General features: G+C 37.4%; 2 protein-coding genes across 3 annotated transcripts; one reads left to right on the top strand and one right to left on the bottom strand.

Moving 5' to 3' along the window:
• The first annotated feature begins 453 nt into the window (after nt 1-453).
• Nucleotides 454-10,334, top strand: plekhb2 (pleckstrin homology domain containing, family B (evectins) member 2). 2 transcript variants are annotated; one of them, XM_066647109.1, is made up of 8 exons: nt 454-786; nt 1,030-1,085; nt 1,674-1,826; nt 1,957-2,059; nt 2,729-2,768; nt 3,034-3,120; nt 6,941-7,019; nt 7,237-10,334. In XM_066647109.1, exons 2-8 carry the CDS (start codon nt 1,049-1,051, stop codon nt 7,371-7,373), a joined length of 636 nt encoding a protein of 211 aa, XP_066503206.1. In that variant the 5' UTR covers nt 454-786; nt 1,030-1,048; the 3' UTR covers nt 7,374-10,334. The 2 variants fall into 2 exon arrangements, with proteins under 2 accessions (XP_066503206.1, XP_066503205.1); XM_066647108.1 differs by having other exon boundaries at nt 457-786; nt 6,941-7,061; nt 7,237-10,331.
• A 64-nt stretch (nt 10,335-10,398) lies between these two features.
• Nucleotides 10,399-19,741, bottom strand: LOC136671437 (vacuolar protein sorting-associated protein 4B-like). Its single transcript, XM_066647107.1, has 11 exons — nt 19,540-19,741; nt 18,423-18,534; nt 17,291-17,435; nt 17,155-17,213; nt 16,893-17,012; nt 16,096-16,252; nt 15,015-15,163; nt 14,847-14,928; nt 14,351-14,570; nt 13,437-13,577; nt 10,399-12,265 (listed from the first exon to the last, which is right to left on the bottom strand). Exons 1-11 carry the CDS (start codon nt 19,552-19,554, stop codon nt 12,164-12,166), a joined length of 1,302 nt encoding a protein of 433 aa, XP_066503204.1. The 5' UTR covers nt 19,555-19,741; the 3' UTR covers nt 10,399-12,163.
• Between the last annotated feature and the right edge of the window lie 1,398 nt (nt 19,742-21,139).

The raw sequence follows: 21,139 nt of genomic DNA, 5'->3' as shown, positions 1-21,139 counted from the left end.
CTTTTTATTAGACACAATGTTATTGTGTAATTTGCACAAATACAAATTACTCCAGCTGATATTTTACATATTGAAAGTTTAAAATGTCCATGCTTGGGCCTCCTGTATACTGAGGCAATTCATATAATTTATTGTTAACTAAAAGTTGTTTTACAAATTCGATCCGCTATCCGCAGCTGACTTTTGTGCGGATCTGCCGGAGGACAAATGGGTACGGATCGGAGTCGTTCGCTGTCTGGGATGGTATTACAAATGAAATGACAAAATGCTGTTTTTTAATTATAATTAGTATTTACATTTTTTACATATGGCCTATGCTGGAGTGTAAAATTAAATATTTTTTCATGATATTTGCACCTGCATTTGTGCCAGGCCTGTCTTTCTTTCGGCACTCACGGTTCAGCTACGGCACTGGGAAGTGCTCTATGGGCCAAAATCACGAGCCGGGCTTTACTTGGGTTATAGCGCGTTCTGTGTAGGCCAAACTTTCCACGACACCAGGCGGACTTGTTGCTGAGTTGATGCAGCCGTGTCATACTGAGTAAACACCGTCTAATTCAAGGCCAAATGTGCAGCTGTTTTTACAGCTTTCAAATCCGACAGTTTAAGACAACACCGACATGACATTTTCCCTCAGTTCCCTCAATCCTTTTATGTAAACCAACTGCATTTCCCAGCTTCCTTGGGTATGCCACGCCTACATCCGGGTAATGGGCAGCTGATTTACATGACGTCACTCCCCAGAGCAGTTCATCGCTGACCAACAGAGAGGGAGAGAGTGGGAAGGTAAAGCATTTTATTTACTCTTTTTAGCCACATCACTTTTAAACGGAGTTTAAATTCATCAACACACGCTAAGATATATTTTCTTCAAAGCGAAACATGTCGTTAGCGGTCTACACAGCTTAGAACCTTCACTTAAGCAGTAAATATTGACTAGCATTAGCTGGAAACACGGAGAATACACTATCAAAAAACTGACATGACAGTAAGGAAACACAAAAATAACGGCGACTGTAAATTTTACAGGTGATTGTTGTCTTCAATCATGGCGTTTGTTAAAAGCGGGTGGCTCCATAGACAGAGTGAGTAGTCTTATTGTTTGATATTTATTATTATAAAGTATGTTATACCTTTATACTTAGATACTGTCATTCCATTATAGTTAATTTTGAATTAAATTTTTAACAAATCAACTTAATGTCTAGAAAGACATAATTAGATTATGTGTCCCATAGAAGTATGATTCACATGAGATAATGTATCATATTGCTTTGCTGAATGAACCTGTTTATACCCTGTAGAGTTGAGGGAGTTTTCCAAAAAAGCAGGATTTTTCAGTTAGCCAGCTAACTTTTGCCCAAAGTTGAGGACTGGCCAATAGAGATCTCCATCAGCTCTGTTCCAATAATATACATTATATATATATATATAACAATCTTTAAAGAGCCTAAATAATATTCAATAATAATATTTTTATGCTCGCACCTTAAAAATTTTCATTAGTTACAGTATATTTTGCATTCTAAAGCAGTATTTGAGTAGTGATTTCATGCATTGATGTTGATGTTGTCAGTCTTACCCATGACTTAAATTGTTATTTTTAGATGTCATGTGCTTAGTCAAACATACTGAATCACTTTCTTGTGTTGTAACCCTACATTCAAACACAGGTACCATCTTGCGTCGATGGAAGAAAAACTGGTTTGACCTCTGGTCAGATGGCCGTCTCATTTTCTATGATGACCAGCAGCGGCGTGACATGGAGGATGAGATCCACATGAAAGTGGATTGTATCAACATCCGTAATGCCAATGCATGTAGAGGTAAGAAGCACGTTTTAATATAGATTTTTCCTTATTCTTTATTTCTGTTTCAGTATCTTTTTTCTCCTTGTGATTGATTAGCAGGATTTATGTGATTTCATGAACTCATTCTATGCTTACTTGTTGTTAGATCTGACCCCTCCTGAAGGAAAAAGCAGGGATGCCCTTCTTCAAATTGTGTGTCGTGATGGACGTGTCATCAGCCTTTGTGCAGACAGTGCAGACGATGCTCTGTAAGTCAGCTAATCCAGGCTCCTTTTATTTTTGCGTAGGACTAAGTGTGTCACACTGTCATCAGCATTGGGCCCATGTTAGTAATTTCTGAATCTAAAATGGGTTTCTGTATTACAGATATGAATATGAAAATAGAAACTACTGTTGCAAACAAAGTTCTAAAGCTTATAGGTTTGTCATATTGTCACTTTCCAATGGAAAACATGTATTGCCAGTATTGCTGATTTGTAGTTTACCACATCATTTGAGCACAGCAGCTGTCCTTTACATTAGGGGAAAATTTCATAATGAATGGACGAATAGAAATTCTCCAAAATTACTTGGAATAAAATAATTTTTACCTTGACGTTCATTTAAAATTAAGAAAGTTTGTTTGCTATTATCATAATAGGATATAGGTCATTCTGGAGATGCATGGTTTTCTTTGGACAGAGACGATATGTTCACTTTTCCATTCAGTGTCCTTGGACTCTCTGATAAATGAAGCTGTTTCAAAAGTAAGATTATGGATTGTACACTAGTCTGTATTGCAAATTGTGATTCAAAATAAATAGTGATCACAGTAAATACATAAAAGAAACACATAATGTTGCTGAGGGTAACTTTCACAGGCAAGACCCACGATGTATTCATCATAAATAACTTTACCTTTTGCTCCTTCCTCCAAGAGCTTGGACCATGGCCCTCCAAGATGCCAGAATCAACACTGTGAGTCATTTCTTACACACACAAACACATAATGGGTGGAGCAATTGACTTTTTAAGCTTTGTGCCTGTGTGTTTCTCTATACTTTGACCTGAGGGCTGTCAGCTTTTGACATAATAGAGAGAATTTTGTATGTACTTCATTAATGCCCAAGCTATGCATTCATAAGCAGTAAATGTTCCACATTTTCCTGTGTTAATTGCTTCAGTTTAATCCAGTTTTGAAAAGCTGTAGTGTTTATAATCATGTCCTTCATTCCTCTAACAGGTGGTGGCACCCCCTGAGTTTGGGTTTACTCAGAATGTTACTGCCTCTGCTCCTCCTTCATATGCAGAATTAAATTCAACTCCTCAGGTACACACACGTTTACTTTACTATACTCTTGTTTATATGAAATACTCTTTTGTATATATTTTAAGAGGTGATACTATACCACACTTTCTGATATTGATTCGGAAACCAATCAACCAGTACTAACGACAATTAGATGAAAAAATAATGCTCAATTGGAAATTTGCTATTTGTATTGTGAGCATTTCACATAAGACAAGCATCTTTACTTTTGTAAGCCATAACTGGAAGACGTATGATCAAACAGGAAGAAACAGCTGCAAGAAATGTACAAACCGGATTCCAAAAAAGTTGGGACACTAAACAAATTGTGAATAAAAACTGAATGCAATGATGTGGAGGTGCCAACATCTAATATTTTATTCAGAATAGAACACAAATCACAGATCAAAAGTTTAAACTGAGAGAATGTATCATTTTTAGGGAAAAATATGTTGTTTCAAAATTTCATGGCATCAACAAATCCCCAAAAAGTTGGGACAAGGCCATTTTTTCCCACTGTGTGGCATCCCCCCTTCTTCGTACAACACTCAACAGACGTCTGGGGACAGAGGAGACCAGTTTCTCAAGTTTAGAAATAGGAATGCTCTCCCATTCATGTCTAATACAGGCCTCTAACTGTTCAATCGTCTTGGGCCTTCTTTGTCGCACCTTCCTCTTTATGATGCGCCAAATGTTCTCTATAGGTGAAAGATCTGAACTGCAGGCTGGCAATTTCAGTACCCGGATCCTTCCCCTACGTAGCCATGATGTGAATGCTGCAGAATGTGGTCTGGCATTATCTTGTTGAAAAATGCAGGGTCTTCCCTGAAAGAGATGACGTCTAGATGGGAGCATATGTTGTTCTAGAACCTGAACATAGTTCTCTGCATTAATGGTGCCTTTCCAGACATGCAAGCTGCCCATGCCACAAGCACTCATGCAACCCCATACCATCAGTGATGCAGGCTTCTGAACGGAGCGTTGATAACATCTTGGGTTATCCTTGTCCTCTCTGGTCCGGATGACATGGCGCCCCAGTGTTCCATAAAGAACTTCAAATCGTGACTCATCTGACCACAGAACAGTCTTCCATTTTGCCATACTCCATTTTAAAAGATCCCTGGCCCAGTGCAAACGTCTGTGCTTGTGGAGCTTGCTTAGAAATGGCTTCCTGTTTGCACTGTAGAGTTTCAGCTGGCAACGGCAGATGGCACGGTGGATTGTGTTCACTGACAATGCTTTCTGGAAGTATTCCTGAGCCCATTCTGTTATTTCCTTGACAGTGGCATTCCTGTTTGAGGTGCAGTGGCGTTTAAGGGCCCAGAGATCACGAGCATCCAGTAGAGTTTTACGGCCTTGACGCTTACGCACAGCAATTGTTCCAGATTCTCCGAATCTTTTGATGATGTTATGCACGGTTGATGATGATAACTTAAAAGTCTTTGCTATTTTACACTGGGTAACACCATTCTGGTATTGCTGCACTATCTTTCTGCGCAACAATGGTGGAATTGGTGATCCTCTTACCATCTTGGCTTCAGAGAGACACACACTCTGAGAAGCTCTTTTTATACCCAATCATGTTGTCAATTGACCTAATTAATGTTAATTGGTCTTCCAGCTGTTCATTATATGTTCAATTTCCTTTTTACAGCCACTTATTGCTACTTGTCCCAACTTTTTTGGGATTTGTTGACACTGAAATTTTGAATCATATTTTTCATTTAAAATGTTACATTTACTCAGATTAAACTTTTGATCTGTCATCTATGTTCTATTATGAATATAATATTGACATTTGCCATCTCCACATCATTGCATTCAGTTTTTATTCACAATTTGTTTAGTGTCCCAACTTTTTTGGAATCCGGTTTATACTCCTGCTTCACAGATGACAGTTTTTTTCTGGTTGTTGTGCACAAAACTTGTATATTATACACATTCATTACACACAGACTCATATATTTCAAGTGTTTTTTTTTTTCTTTTAATTTGATGATTATAACTGAGGGCGGCACGGTGGCGCAGCAGGTAGTGTTGCAGTCACACAGCTCCAGGAGCCTGGAGGTTGTGGGTTCGATTCCCGCTCCGGGTGACTGTCTGTGAGGAGTTGGTGTGTTCTCCCCGTGTCCGCGTGGGTTTCCTCCGGGTGCTGCGGTTTCCTCCCACAGTCCAAAAACACACGTTGCAGGTGGATTGGCGACTCGAAAGTGTCCGTAGGTGTGAGTGTGTGAGTGAATGTGTGTATGTCTGTGTTGCCCTGTGAAGGACTGGCGTCCCCTCCAGGGTGTATTCCTGCCTTGCGCCCGATGATTCCAGGTAGGACCCTAAATTGGATAAGCGGTTACAGATAATGGATGGATTATAACTGACAACTAATGAAACTCAGTATCTCAAAAAATTAGAATATTGTGAAAAGGTTCAATATGGAAGACACCTGGTGCCACACTCTAATCAGATAATTAATTATTAATTAACAGTTGTCCAAAAGACGACCATTAACACTTTACACAAGCAGGGCATGGCACAAAAGGTCATTGCTAAAGAGGCTGGCTGTTCACAGAGCTCTGTGTGAAGCACATTAATAGAGAGCCAAAGGGAAGGAAAAGATGTGGTAGAAATAAGTGTACAAGCAATAGGGATAACTGCACCCTTGAGAGGATTGTGAAACAAAAATGTGGGGGAGATTCACAAAGACAAGACTGCAGCTGGACATGGGTTTCAGCTGTTGCATTCCTTGTGTCAAGCCACTCTTGAACAAGAGTCAGCGTCAGAAGCGTCTCGCTTCCAAAAAGGACTGGACTGCTGCTGAGTGGTCCAAAGTTATGTCCTCTGATGAAAGTAAATTTTGCATTTCCGTTGGAAATCAAGGTCCCAGAGTCAGGAGGAAGAGAGGAGAGGCACAGTCAGTGATGGTTTGGGGTGCCATGTCATCTGCTGGTGTTGGTCCACTGAGTTTTTTGAGGTCCAAGGTCAAAGCAGCTGTCTATCAGGATGTTTTAGAGCACTTCATGCTCTGATCAACTTTATTGAGATGCACATTTCATTTTCCAACAGGACTTGTCACCTGCACACAGTGCCAAAGCTACCAGTACCTGGTTTAAGGACCATGGTATCCCTGTTCTTAATTGGCCAGCAAACTTGCCTGACCTTAACCTCATAGAAAATCTATGGGGTATTGTGAAGAGGAAGCTGCAATACGCCAGACCCAAAAATGCAGAAGAGCTGAAGGCCACTATCAGAGCACCCTGGGCTCTCGTAAAACCTGAGCAGTGCCATAGACTGATCGACTCCATGCCACTCCACATTGCTGCAGTAATTCAGGCAAAAGAAGCCCCAAATAAGTATTGAGTGATGTACATGCTGATACTTTTCATGTTCATAATTTTCAGTTGGCCAGCATTTCTAAAAATCCTTTTTTTGTATCGGTCTTAAATAATCTAATTTTCTGAGATGCTTTTCTTTCAATTTGGGGCTTTCATTAGTTGTCAGTTATAATCATCAAATTAAAAGAAATAAACACTTGAAATACATCAGTCTGTGTGTAATGAATGAGTATAATATACAAGTTTCACTTTTTGAATGGAATTACTGAAATAAATCAACTTGTTCATGATATTCTAATTTTATGACCAGCACCTGTAAATTGTTACTGATTCCAGCCTGACACTGGTGCCCACACGCTATCTATCAATATTTTAATTAAAACAAGTATTACCTGAACATTTCTGTATTGTTTCTAATTCATGCTATGGAATGTATGTAATAAAAGAAATAACTTCTGAGTATTTTTCCTTAACAAATTAATTTATATGAATTTTCTTTATTTATTTTTGTCCAGGTGTACTATCCAGACCAATATGGAGGCTACGTTCCTCATCCTCCTCCACCCTACACAGCCCACGTGGTTTACTCTGCAGGTGGGCAGCAGTATACATATGCATCCCCATATAATTACCAAGGTAAATTAAGTTGCTGCTGGTCAACTGTCATCATTAAGTGTATCTGGGTGTACCTTTTACTTATTTTAATAATAATAAATACATTTTATATCTGTGTGAACACACCCTTGGGTAGCTGATTCATTTTTAATTGAGATTCTAGATTCTTTTAAAAAAATAATTTTTCCTCCCTCAGGAACCTACCCTCCACGTGAAGTTAACCATGTCATCATTGAGGATCGTCGCCGTGACGATGCTGGAGATATGGCTCTCGGGGTGCTAGCTGGTGCTGCAACAGGATTGGCTATCGGTTCCCTTTTCTCCGTGTTTTAACGTCCTCATGGGGTTAAGATCCTGTCGTTTCTGTCCTTCTGAGACCCCTTGCAGTTCACAGTGTGTTCTGCTACAGTCTTAGCATTGCTGCAACCCCTCTGTAACTTTAATTAGGTCTAATGCATTAGCTGTGTTTGGGGATGCGTTTGTGATCTGTTTGGCTGTTAATCCCTCTCTATGTACTAAAGCCTCATGGTAGCATTTTACAACAGGGGTGCAGTAGAACTGAGTTTGTTTTGCACTTGCACTGCTATATGTGAAAAAATATGAAGTAGTTGTAAAAACAAAATCATGTTCAAAGGCTTGAGAGTGACTCTATATTAAAACAAGGTCATCTGCATAGATTACCTTTGAAGGTTATAAAGGGACTAAATGAAGAAAGACTGCACTCACTGTGGTGTCTGTTAAATTTGAAATGATTGGCCTTGTAATCTTTCCATTTCCACCTCAGTATTGCTGGCTCTAGCAATTGATTTAAGACATACAAACAATAATAACTAACACTGACAAGGAAACCAAATTTAAAGGAGATTAAAGGTGATTTTTGTTATAAAAACTGGTAGTACTACAAGCACACTATATGAAGCATCCAGGAAAGATGGTCATTTTCAAAAAGGCTTATATTAGCTTTGTTTTTTGGACGATGGGTACTCTTTAGCAAAGGCATTGACATTTCTGAGTGTCTTGCTGTGTCTATCCATAGACTTCCATTATGGAATTTTGAAGGGAATCAAATGGCTGTTGTCAAATGTCGCTTGGTTTGAGAATTACAGAGCTTTTTATTAAATAGGCACTTTAACTGTTTAATAGCAGTGCACTAAAATGTGTGGTATGGACATGATCCTTGCGGTAATTTAGAATGGTTATAAAATACAAGTTAACTGCGAGGTCAGTAGGCTGTTTCTGAAAGTAGCATACACAGACCTGTGTGCATCTTCAGTGCCCATTGCCACAGGTATCATATCTCACAAAGTGCATTTATTATTTATATCCACATCAAGAAAAAGTAGCAGTTTTAAAGGAATGGCATTCTTTCCCATGTTTTACCCATATGTAGTTAATCAGACATGGAATTATACACAGAACATATACACTGGATTAGGAACACCTACCTTGCATCTACACTCATTGTTCATTTCTACAATTACAGACTATAGTTCACCTGTTTCTCTGCATAAATTTATCCAAATTTCACTCTGCTCTTCAATGGTCAGGAACCCCCACAGTGCAAATACAATGTGTCATTCTCAGAGCTGTAGTGTCACTGATGTTAGTGTGTTGCTTTGGCACGAGTGGATCAGACACAGCATAAATAAGTTTAAATTTAAGCTTATATTTTCAAACACTGTGTCCTCTCAGTCCACTCTGTTAGACACACCAGCCTTGTTGGTCAACCTTGTAGATGTATCGTCAGAGAAGTTTGTGTTGGTCGTCCTCTAGTCCTTCATCAGTGGACACAGGGTGCCATTCACAGGATGCTGTTGGCTGGATATTTTAGTTGGTGGACGATTCTCAGTCCAGCAGTGGCAGTGATGGGCTTTAAACATTAACAACCCTGCTGTGTCTGATCCGCTCGTACCAGTGTACAGCACACTAAGACACCACCACCATGTCAGTGTCATTGCAGTGCTGAGAATGATTCACCACCCAAATTATACATGGTCTGTGGGGTCCATTGAAGAGCAAGGTGAATCACATGAATAAAGTGTGCAGAGAAACAGATGGGCTACAGTCTATAATTGAAGAACCACAAAGTGCTCCTGTATGGTCAGTGGAGTAGACAGTGTGTGAAGATACAAGGTAGGTGTTCCTATTCCAGTGATCATTTAGTGTATATTTCCATATAAAGATTTTTTTTTTTAACTTTCTACTACCTAGCTCCCAACTTTACAACATTTGCCTGGTTGCACCTGTGCTGCACTAAAAATAGGCAAATTCATTGGGTAAAGGTCCTTTTTCAGAAATATTCCGATAAAATATTGTTTGGCTTGACGTTGTATTTCTTTTCTGCTCTGAACGATGACACTTCAGAATGTTGCCATCAACTTGTTTACATCCGTTCTACTGATCTGCAGCAGAAATCTGCTTTGGATATGAATGTCTGTTCTGCTGCTCCCAGTCGTAATAATCATTAGAGATTGAATGTAAGAGTAAACACTAGAGCCTCTTCTCCCTCTGGCTTCAGCTTTACTTCTTAGTTTGTGTGTGTGGCCTTCACCGAAACCTCATTTGACCTACACTCCTAAGTGCTTATTTCCTATATTTTCATGTTGCTTTTTCCAGAATTGGTCCTCTTCCATATATAATTATTTATTCTGAATGTGTTATGACAAGTTTTCTTTGTGTTTATTTTTCATATTGGTTGAGTAACAATTGTCTTTCATATGAATCAGCACAAATTGTGACTTAGCAAGGTCAGGAATGAAGAAATTTGCAGGGAATATGTGTTTACATTGGATTGAATCATCTGTTCATTTAGTCAGTTTTTTTTTTCATTTCAGACATTGCAATGGTTGTATGTTTTCTTGTATTTACTGGTAACGCTTGCTTTTTTTGTTTTATAATGGGAACATTTTCCAGTAAAGGACGTACCACATTCAGATCACAGTTTGACCAAGGTCCAGTTGACATGCTGAATTGTAGAGATGATTAACAGATATGACCTGGCCTGTATTTTATGTGTTATGTTGTGATTTAATCCAGATGAAATGTGATGCTCTTATTCTAAATATTTTCTCTTTGTTATTGTTTGGTTCTCTTCAGTTGCACTAGTTACTCAAACATTTAACTGTTTGCTGCATTGCAATATTTTTCTTTCATGATTGTAATCAATAAAGTACATAACATTCATTAAAGCAGTGCAAAAAACTTTCTAGTTCAGAGAAACCAATCCCAAAATCAGTGTTGTCTCAGACCTCTGCAACACATATTTAGTTAAGTTAGTTAAGTGAAAAACTAAATTCCAATGCCAGTGCCATCTAATTGATTACAGTATCATACAACACAGAATGAAAACTTTTCATTTGTTTATTTAATAAACAGGAGAAATATGGTTTCTGGAGCTGTGGTGGTTATATTTGACATAAAGTTTAGTCCTACATGCACTGGCAGGAAAATATACCCTATCTAAGACGTAGCAATGCACAAGCTTCTTAAATTTAACGCTATTTTCATTCCAAATATTGCAACCTCTCACCTACAGTATGAAGAAAAATTGATTTACAGCTGGATGACTTTGTTTACATCTCAACCACTAAATGATACTGCTTTGTTTCAAACTGCCACTAACATAACACCACTGATGATAATTCACATCAGCTGACAGATGTCCATACTAGCTAGCAATATGAGCAGGTATGGGTAGAGGGGCCATCCTACCCACCCAAACATTTAAACTGTATTTTCAATAACATCCAACAATAAACAGTGGCAAAGGGTAAATCACTGAAATCACAAAAAATGAATTATGGGAATCTAATAAACATTGATTTTCTTTATCACACAAATAGGCCAGCCACTTGTAGCATAGCTAAAATGTAATACAAACCCTTTAGGATTCAAAGAACTATGGTCAGGTGTCCAACGTTCAACACCAGGCTGTGGAATCAGATACTGTCCTGCTAAGAGGCCTTCTCTCTAACCTTTCAATCTTTGGCATTCTGTGCATTCAATTATTAAAATGCTCTTCTATTCTTTACAACACTGAACATTCAAGGGTGGTTCCCTCTACATGGATTAACCCTAGTCCTGGACTACACAGCATACTGAATGGTGATTTTCCTATTAAAAAGAAGTACAAAGTCCAATACGTCCAAGGCTTAATCCCTGTCTGGGAAACCACCCATCAGGCTTGGTTTTTAAGTCAGAGTAGGTTGTGTGATTTAGGGCCTGTTTCTCAAACAGTGATTAAGACTGGTCCTGAATTACAAGGCATTCCTTATACCCTCTAGCTGATTTTTGCCACTGAATGGTGACTTTAAGCTCACTTGCAGCTTCAGAGAATCTCATTTGATTTTATGCTTTCCTACAGTGCTTAAAGCTGTTTTCTTATTGATTGTCTGTGTTCAAAATGGGTGCATCTGAAAGCAGCTGAATTCACTCATTAAAATGGTGCATAAAGTATACTTCATATAGTATAGAAAATATGTTATATGAACTCACATACCACAAGGCTCTTCGATAGTCAGCAAACCCCCCACATTGCTTTGGAAATATCCCATTGAATGCTTGTATAAAATTTGTAACAGACATATTTAGTTAGACTTTACATTTAGATGTCACCACATAAATCTAACTATGTGACTCTGTATCCACTTGCAGTCAAATATTCCTGTGTAATTGACCTTATTCAATAAATAAACTCAGTTCATCAAAACACCCAACACCCTATTGCAGCCGTCCAAAAGAGAACCCAGAGTATCGGCAGGACAAAACATTTACAGTATAAGTAAATTAGCGTCTAAAGTAATTCATGTAAAGTGTTTGTATTCCAGAAATTTTAACATTTCCATTGGTCCATTCTTCATGAAAGTTTCACCCAGTACAAACTATCTACTGTGTTCTAATTATTTAAAAAAATAAAAATAGAAAAACACAGAGATATATGTTTTTGGACAGTGACCAAAGGTAAATAATTAAGTACAAAAGCTATTTCTCAAAAAGGACATGTGAAAGAGCAAGGGGCTTAACTGCCATAATGAGGTAATCACAAATGCATTACTGTATATTCCATTGTTCTCTATGAAGGAAACTATGAAGGAAAACAATAAAATGTTAGAAATATAGTGTATTTAGCCCTCTTGCCCAAAGTCCTCTGTAAACTTCTTAAGCTTTTCCAGGTCTTGCTCATTCACAGTGGGCTTGGTCTTTTCCAGCGACCTGAGCATGTCCGCCTAGAGAGAAGACACATGGACATTATATATAGTTATAGGTTAATCATTGTTCTCTTCACTTTACTTCCTGTATGCCTACACAAATACATGACACACCCACTCAAAAAAACAAACAAACAAACCCCAAAACAGCTATTCTGTCTAAAACATATTACACTGTATGATCACTGGATTAGGAAAATCTAAGTTGTATCTACACTCAATGTCCCTTTTATTAGCTCCACTGACCATACAGGAGCACTCTGCCGTTCTACAATTAAAGACTGTAGTCCACCTGTTTCTCTGCATATTTTCTTATCCCCATTTCACCAATCTCGTCATCGGTCAGGACTCCCACAGAGCAGTTATGAATTGGTTGGTGGATCATGCTAGGTGCTGCAGTGACACTGACGGTGTGGTGGTATGCTAGTGTTTGTTTCACTGGTATGAGAAGATAAATTAGCATAAATTCAAGTATCTTGCTAATTTTAGCTGGTAACCTGTCCTCGTCATCTGAGGAGTCAAGTACATAGCATAACACAGTAAAAGGGTTTCATTAAGCTGTTTGGTTTCCTACAAGTTTTAGAATAACTTGTAACTTAGTGATTATTTTGTTTACTAAACTATTTTTGTCACCTATCAACAGAATGTATGTAAGCCAAGTTAACTTTAGTTTAGTTTGAAGGATTCCCATTACTATACAAATTCAAAATTAACTTGTCTACCACATGTTTTGAGGTTCAGTGAACACGTCAATGTTTGTGAAGAGTGCTAACTGCACAAGACTTACTAAGCTTACAAAACTTTGATTCATTTCCAGCTTAGAAAGATATTCAGTTCAGCAATTCATTGTTAAGCAGGAAAAATTAATCCACGGCCGAATTGCCCTTGAGCAAAGCACCTATTTCTCAAACTGCTCCCTGGGCACTGAGGCAGTTGGCAGCCCACTGCTCTGCTTGTGTGTGAGCTCACTGTCACTAGTGTGTGTTTACTACCATGGATAGGTTAAATGCAGAGAAGCAATTTCCCTAAGGGAATGAATAATTGTAATTTGTCTGTTCTGCTTGTTCTTCATCATCATCACCTTCTATATGTATGTAATCTTCCACTACCTCAACTTCCCTGAGGCTATAAATGTTTGCACTGTAGTGTGATTCAAATCAATTTTAAGGTCTTTAAACATAATTCTCACCATGCTGACAACAGGCTCCAGCAGTTTATCACCTGGGACGTCTACCCAGGTCATCTCAATTGCATTAGGGTCACCCGGAGAGCATGGGGTCAAAAGATCATCTACCACAACATTAGGGTTGTTCCATGTCATACCTCTGACCTGTAAACACAAAAGATATCATTACTAAAATCTGTGTGGATAAGGAAAGCATTAGGGTAGTATCCCCAAACTGAATATTACATTAAATGTTTTCTACATGAAATATTAAAAATGCTTTTATTGTCATAACACAGGAGTACAACTAATCTGTGCCTCTGTATTTAATTTAATATACACTTGGAGCGGCAGGCCATTCAAATACCCAGGGGCTTAGGTTTGTGGCCCAAGTGCACATCAGCCATGGTAGTTGAGGAAGGAGAGAGCTATGTTAACACAATTTCCACAATTTCCCCTGCCAATCCAGGGGTCTGAATGGGCAACATTCTAGTCCCATGCCTGTTTAAATCTGCTTAAATTATTTTAAAACAGTGATTGTTATCTTAATATCTGTGACAATTCAGATGAGACAGAAATGGAATGTATATCAAATGCAGCAATAAACATGTTTTTGGAGAATTGGCCTCTTATTATAATTTATTTAATTTTAGGTTCTAACCACAATTCAAAATAAAATAATAATAATAATAATTGTTCTTACATGATTCTTTTCACATTAGGAAGCAGTCATTATACCATTACAGTTTCATCCACCACCCCATTCATTTTTTTTCCATTTACTACCTGAAAATTACCCTGGAGAGATTTAGCACCGCTCACAGTAAATGTTTAAGGTCAAAATGCACTTAGGATATTTCCCACAAGTGACTGGTCTTGAAAGAACTGCAAAACAAGATCAGTGTTATTCACAGCTGATTAGGTATTTCCTCTCTTACCTTTTTGAAGTGTGTGGCTGACTGAACTTTGCGTATTGGCTGCATGAGGGCATCTCTGACGATGATGCTGATGTCCGCACCAGAGTAACCCTCAGTTTTCTTCCCCAGGGTAATAAAGTCTTCCTCAGTGAGTTTATTGGGGGTAGTGCCAAGATTTAGCTTGAACATAAAAGATCTAGCATGCTCCTCTGGAAGTGGGATGTAGATGCGCTTCTCAAACCTGAATCACACAAACACAGAACCAGAAATATACCAATATTGACATTTAATTATGGAATTAAATAAAGGGCAAAGGCCATAATTATGCATGAATTTTGTTTGGGAAACCAACTCATTCTTTATACAGAACGGTTGGTACTGATATAAATAGTTTTTTTTAATAATTGAAAGGAAAATTTTAAAATGCTATTATCAATATTCTGCACCACATAAAGGTTATTTATTAGCCTCAAAAGTGTATTCTTTATGCAATGTACTGCTATATTGTGTTACTCACCTTCTCCTTATTGCAGAATCCAGTGTCCAAGGAATATTAGTCGCTCCGAGCACCAAAATTCCCTCATTGTCATTTCCTACACCTGCAAATCCAACCAAGAAAATATCATCCAACTAATATTTCTATCTACTGACAGTAGTCCTGTGATGTAAATGGATAAATGCTCACCTTGCATCTGGACCAGGAACTCAGTTTTGATTCTGCGGGCTGCTTCACTCTCATTATCACTCCTTGAGCCGCACAGAGAGTCAATCTCATCAATAAAGATGATGGAGGGCTTGTGCTGCCGTGCCAAACTGAAGAGATTCTTCACCAACCTGGGGAAATAGATGAAAAAAAAAATTATTCTAAGATAAGGTGACCTCTATTAATCTATGAAAGAAAATTATTTGTTTCACTATGCACTAAGGTATAACAAAGACACATTGTGTGTATGTATATTGGACATATACCAAAAGTGAGCGCCCTAATATTTCACTTGAAAGGACATGGATGACAACCACCGAGTTACTGACACATTTATTTTTGTAATCTGACATTAGAGTGCCTACAAATGAGTGATCTTATGAAGAGATGTTTAAACGGCAGCAATAACAGAACTTTCAAAAGTCTCGGTTAGTTTCAGTTGGTTGTCATGGGGTAAAAGATTTAAAAGTCTTTGGGAAAATAAAAATGGTATATGTTTTGTGTAAAATACCCCAAATCAATACTTTTAGGAGAAATGTTACTAACTGGTGTTACTAGTTTACTGGTGAAACACACCACTATACCCACCACTATATACACCTCTGTGTGTGTGTGTGTGTGTGTGTGTTCACAGCTATAGATGTGTTAAATGCTGAGTCTAAATTTCCTTGCACTGTCGTTTAATTTTTTGTTTTTTAAAAAGACAGGTTAACTAACATATATAATAATGATAAAACATTAAAAAAAACTAGACAAGACTAGTTTTGTAAGAATTCCTCATTGGTGGAAAAGCGCTATGTGACATATGGCTGAACTAACAACAGACGGCGTAGTAGCACCACCTTAAGTTCTCTCTGTGAAATATTGCTGAACTAACTGTTCTTATTCGCACATGTATGTTTCAGCATTGGGAATGAATGAGTGAGTGAGTCAGTCAGTCAGTAAAAGAAAAGGCCTCTTCCAAACATTTAAATTTTCAGCACATTAACAGTTAAAATATTTTTTTTTATTTTGGTTACTGTGTCTATGCCATGGTCTATAGTGTGGTAATTATCACACTTACTTCTCACTTTCACCCAGCCACTTGGACACCAAGTCTGAAGAGGAGATGGAAAAGAAAGTGGAATTATTGGCCTCAGTGGCCACTGCTTTGGCCAGGTAAGACTTCCCTGTACCTGGAGGACCAAAAAGCAGAATCCCTCTCCATGGAGTTCTTTTTCCTAGTGATGAAGGAATATGGATGTACATTTGTCAAAATGCCTTACCCACAACAATCAAAAAATTAAAAATAAGTACAATTATTTTATTAATAACATTTATTTGTTTAAGGCTACAACAACTAATTGACAGATTTGATAATAAAACACAAACTGATAATAAAAAATAGTTGGGAATAAATTTCTTTAGTGACTAGTTGGTCCATTGTGTATTCCATTGTAACATGGACATACACAGTTGAACCATATCATTATGACCACTCTTGCTGTTTTCTACACTCACTATTCATTCTCTCAGCTCCAAAGACCACACAGGAGCACTTTATAGCAAATTCACCAGTGCTAAATCAACACTATTAGTGTTAAATTAACAGCTTTAGTGTAATAATTTAACACTCTCAATGTTAATTTAACACTAATAGTGTTGATTTAACACTGGATAATTTGCTGTGGAAAATTACAAAAACGTTATCCATCTGCTGCTCTGCATACATTGTTTGGCCCCTTTCAAACTGTCCATCAGTGGTCAGGACCCTCTACTTTTTGAATGTAAAAAAAAAATCATTGTTGCTTTGTAAGTGTTGATCCATAAGTTTCTTCATAATCAGGGTATAAATATTAAAGAGTCGTATTTGACCGCTACCTGTGAAAAGGTGAGGGAATTTGATTGGCAGTATCACTGCCTCTTTCAGTGCCTCTTTGGCTCCTTCCAAACCAGCAACATCATTCCACTTCACATTTGGCTTCTCCATGACAATGGCACCTGCAATACATACAACAGCTAATATAAAGTAGAGTATCTACCATAAACAGCTATGAGATATTTTGATCGACATTTGAGAAACAACAGATAAAGCTGAACAAAACTAGAAAATGTTTGAACTGAGTTCAAACTTAGAACACACCTTGAAGCTGATTTTGCAGTTTCTTTTTCTCAGAGTTGTCGCCATCATCACTTTCATTCCTGTAAAAAGACCACCGTATATGGAAATGTGCTGAACAATTTATCAGAAGACAGATTAGATACAGACAGATTCTTACCCTTTATCATCAGACACTTTGACAGGCTTAGCAGGTGGTGCTTTCTCTTTCTTCTTGAGGTACTCTTTCAGCTGCTCAGCTCTGTCTAGGTAGTCTGTGCACTTTGCTCGAATACTCTGCTTGGCTTTATCTCCCTGAGCCTCATCTGAAGGATACAGAACAGTCTATTACATTTTGATGTGATGTATGAGGTCTTTGCCATCTCCGGCCAAATGTATTCAACATTCTAAAGAAGAAAACTGTTGTAATTTATACAAGTATATTGCACAAGTATTGAAATATTCCCTACCCAGATATACGTGATCCAATTCAAGAATGGCTTCTTTAGTCAACTAAGGAACTGGATCAGGGGTGTTATTCTTACAGCTGTGCAAAGCAGGGGGACACTTAGTCTTTGTTCACACTACGATGAAAATTCCAATTTTCCGATCCAAGTTTCTTAAAGGTTTTTTTAGACCAAGTGTGCTTATTGCAAGCAACAAGTGACCAAATCCCATTTGGATGATTATACTGTAGTCTTACTGGCTTTACCACCTTTGTCATAATAATGACAAGGGCATATAAATGCTGAAGGCATGCAGGCCATTGAACACTATTAAAAATAAAGGTGCTGCAAAGGGTTCTTTGCACATTTGTCTCCAAATGCAAAATATTTGCTAATTTTTAATTTAATTTTTAATTGGTAAATAAACTTTACATCAAGTGAAAGTCCTTCAAACCATTAAAATATTCTTCACACTCATAAATTTCTTCCATACATATATACATATTTCTTTCATACATATATATACACACACCACATTAAGAGAGAGCTTCAGTTCAGAATCACTGTTAGTTTAGGTAAAAAAAAACCGAAACGAAATAACGTAAGTTTTTAAACTTCTTAACATGTCCTTCAGGTGTTTTTTGTGATAAAAGATCTAAACAGTCAAAACTCATTTTACAATGAGATTCTCAAAACCACAGATTCAAAAAGTCAAGGTTTCATAAATCCCACAAATAAGGAACCATTCAATACTAGAGAAATTCAGGTGTTGAAGAATTTGTTAAAAACAGAAAATGAAACCAAGTAAAAGAGCCAGTACACAGAAACAAGTGCACTTAAGTAGATCATAAAGGCTTGTTCACTTACACTTCACTGCATGTAAAAAGTACTGAACAGAATGCTGGTACAAGCGAAGAGCTTCCTCATAATTTTTGGCCTTGTCCTCCTCTGCAGCCCTAGTGGCTAAGTCAATGGCTTTCTGTAAGACAAAAAAGGGAAGGAGTTTAAATGTGACAAACATCTAGTCTAACAGGAATCTCCTGTTTGTAACTGGCCCCTTTTCCATAGATTAAATTCCTAGTTTGGTGATTTAAAAATCTGTCAGGTTGGACAACTTACATGTTAGAATAATAATAATAAAAAAAAAAAATAAGACTTTATCATTTATGTACTTTGGAAACCTCACTTGATGAAACTCTGTAGACCTGTTTGGCTACTTTAAGCAATAGGTGCATACAACAACATATTCAAAATGAAATGTAAAGCATATATATATATATATATATATATATATATATATATATATATATATATATATATATATATATATATATATATATATAAAATATTACTCTTACATATGGAAGTGATTTTGAAGAGTATTCATAAAATAAGGGTAATTCCTTCTTAAGTTTAATCATCTGGGCCTGTTTTATTGGTGGCTCACAACTCACTTTAAAGCATTAGAGCACAACATTTTTATTTAAGACTGAAAAAATCCAAACAGACATTTATTTCCTAACGATGACAGATACTGAATGGTCACTCCATAGGGAACAGAAAAATTATAGACCCTTTTCAACTCAAGTTCAATTTATTAACATAACACAATTACTGCATTGTAGTTTAAACTAATGTCCAGGTAGTTTACTCACTTGTTATGAAGAACACATACACTGGTAACATTAATTACAATTTAAACAGGCTTTACACCGTGTTTGTAGCCCAGTAAATATGGTTTAGATTTTAAGGGAAAACATGGAGCGTTTGTTATTGTTTTATGCCGTTGGCATCTTTCTTCCTCTGATAACAGAGACTAATATTTACCACACAGACAGACCGTGAGTTCAAACTAGACAAACAGAAATGTTAAACGTCTTTGTAAAGCTGAAGATGTTGTTTATTCGCCTTCTACTACTGTCCCATTTAAGGTGGAACGGAAAACAGGAATACAATCCAGCCTCTGGTTTGTAAAGTTCCTTACCTGCAAATTAGCCATTTCAATCGCGATAGAAACAGAATGTTTCCTGATAACTCCGTAAAAAATAACTGATGTGTTTATTACATTTCTATTCCACCAAACCTCGTCATAAACCGCAGCAATGTTGTGGAATTTATGTCTTTAACTCAATGTACGTTTATCTCAGTCTCTTCTTCAGGGCTCTTCCGCGGTGCTGGAGCGTGACGTCATTGGCCACACGCCCACAGGAGGATATGTCGTTTTTTTTATTTTGTAAAACCTCACCTATCAGCCAATACATTAAAACGACCTGTGTTTCTGCACTCATTTGATCAGCTCCATTAACCATATAAGTTAACTTTGTAATTATATATTTACAGATTGTAGTAAACCTGCTGTGCATACTTCATTCATTCTTCTTAACCTTTACCATGTTTAGGGGCCCCCAGAGTACCTCAGAGCAGGTATTATTTAGGTGCTGGATCATTATCATGGACACTGGCCTGGTGGTGGTGTTTTAGTGAATCAACTGCTGATGTTCACTTCATAGTCCACCAACCAAAAATAAAACCTAATCTTAAATCTAATCTTAAATACAGTATAAAACATCTACTTCATGAGCTTCAGCAGCTGAAAGGACATTCTGAAACAACTGATAAGCATATTTGAATGAATAAATCACTGACACGCTGACAAATATCTCATGAAGGTATAGGAACCACAGCTGTTTCCAAACTCAATTGGAGATATAAGCAGGTGTTGAAGTGCTGTCAATTACATGGAATTACATCATCAAAAGGGGCTTTCTGGATGGATTGTTGTTAATGTGGGTACACAACACCATACAGGAGTAGACAGAGAGAATGAGAGAATAAATACATTTTTTCCAAGGATAATATTGAAACAAAACTGTGCATTTTTATGCTTTGTGACACTTTCTGTGTATTTTTTTATACTATTTGTGTATTTTATTTTTACACATTTGGGACCAAAGGACATGAGCACTGGATTTTTTCGTTGATCACTTGCAGTATCTTTCATGATCCTACTGTAATAAACATATATACTGCACCAAGTCTGTCATGATTTTTTTTTTTCTCACCACTGCAGTAAATATTAGTCATTCATTGTAGACAGTGTGTTACCAAAAATGCACACATTTGACACTCAAGCAAAACATGTAGTGTTGTCCTGGAAAAAAGACAGTGGTCACAGCATCTACTGTTTGCTGGTAGAACTGATACATTGAAAATAATGCGGTTTCTGTAAGCTATCAACTGTCAGTATTTTGACATTTGTTGTGCTATGATTTATATGTTGTATCCAAAACCCCCCTTTTTGGCATTATCAACATTATATATATAATCTCAGAAGTCATGCCAAGCTAACTGGTAACTTTTGATGCTTAATTAAAAAAAAAAAAAAAAAAACACCATGATGGCTGATTCCGTTCACCACCACTGTAAAGATAATCAATGTTCTGCAATTAACAATTTCACATAAAAATTGTCAGTATGAGGGCAGCACGACTGCATGTGTACCTGCGACACACTTCCATGGACCTGGGCTTGTGGGTTTGAGCCCTCCCATCAGGTGACTGTCTATGATTTTGTGAGTGTGTTGT

The sequence above is a fragment of the Hoplias malabaricus genome, chromosome 16, assembly GCF_029633855.1.
Source record: "Hoplias malabaricus isolate fHopMal1 chromosome 16, fHopMal1.hap1, whole genome shotgun sequence".
Taxonomy (NCBI): Eukaryota; Metazoa; Chordata; class Actinopteri; order Characiformes; family Erythrinidae; genus Hoplias; species Hoplias malabaricus.
Note: the sequence above shows the minus strand (reverse complement) of the source record. Positions and strands in the feature narration are given on the sequence as shown.

Excerpts from the sequence above, each read along its gene's own strand:
- LOC136671437 (XM_066647107.1), bottom strand. Across the intron at positions 17,436-18,422 it reads CTTTTTACATGCAGTGAAGT|ATGAGGCTCAGGGAGATAAA; the intron begins GTAAGTGAACAA and ends TGTATCCTTCAG. Across the intron at positions 15,164-16,095 it reads TGGCTGGGTGAAAGTGAGAA|GTTGGTGAAGAATCTCTTCA; the intron begins GTAAGTGTGATA and ends CTATTTCCCCAG.
- plekhb2 (XM_066647108.1), top strand. The coding sequence starts at position 1,049 with ATGGCGTTTGTTAAAAGCGGGTGGCTCCATAGACAGA. Across the intron at positions 1,086-1,673 it reads CGGGTGGCTCCATAGACAGA|GTACCATCTTGCGTCGATGG; the intron begins GTGAGTAGTCTT and ends ATTCAAACACAG. Across the intron at positions 2,769-3,033 it reads AAGATGCCAGAATCAACACT|GTGGTGGCACCCCCTGAGTT; the intron begins GTGAGTCATTTC and ends TTCCTCTAACAG.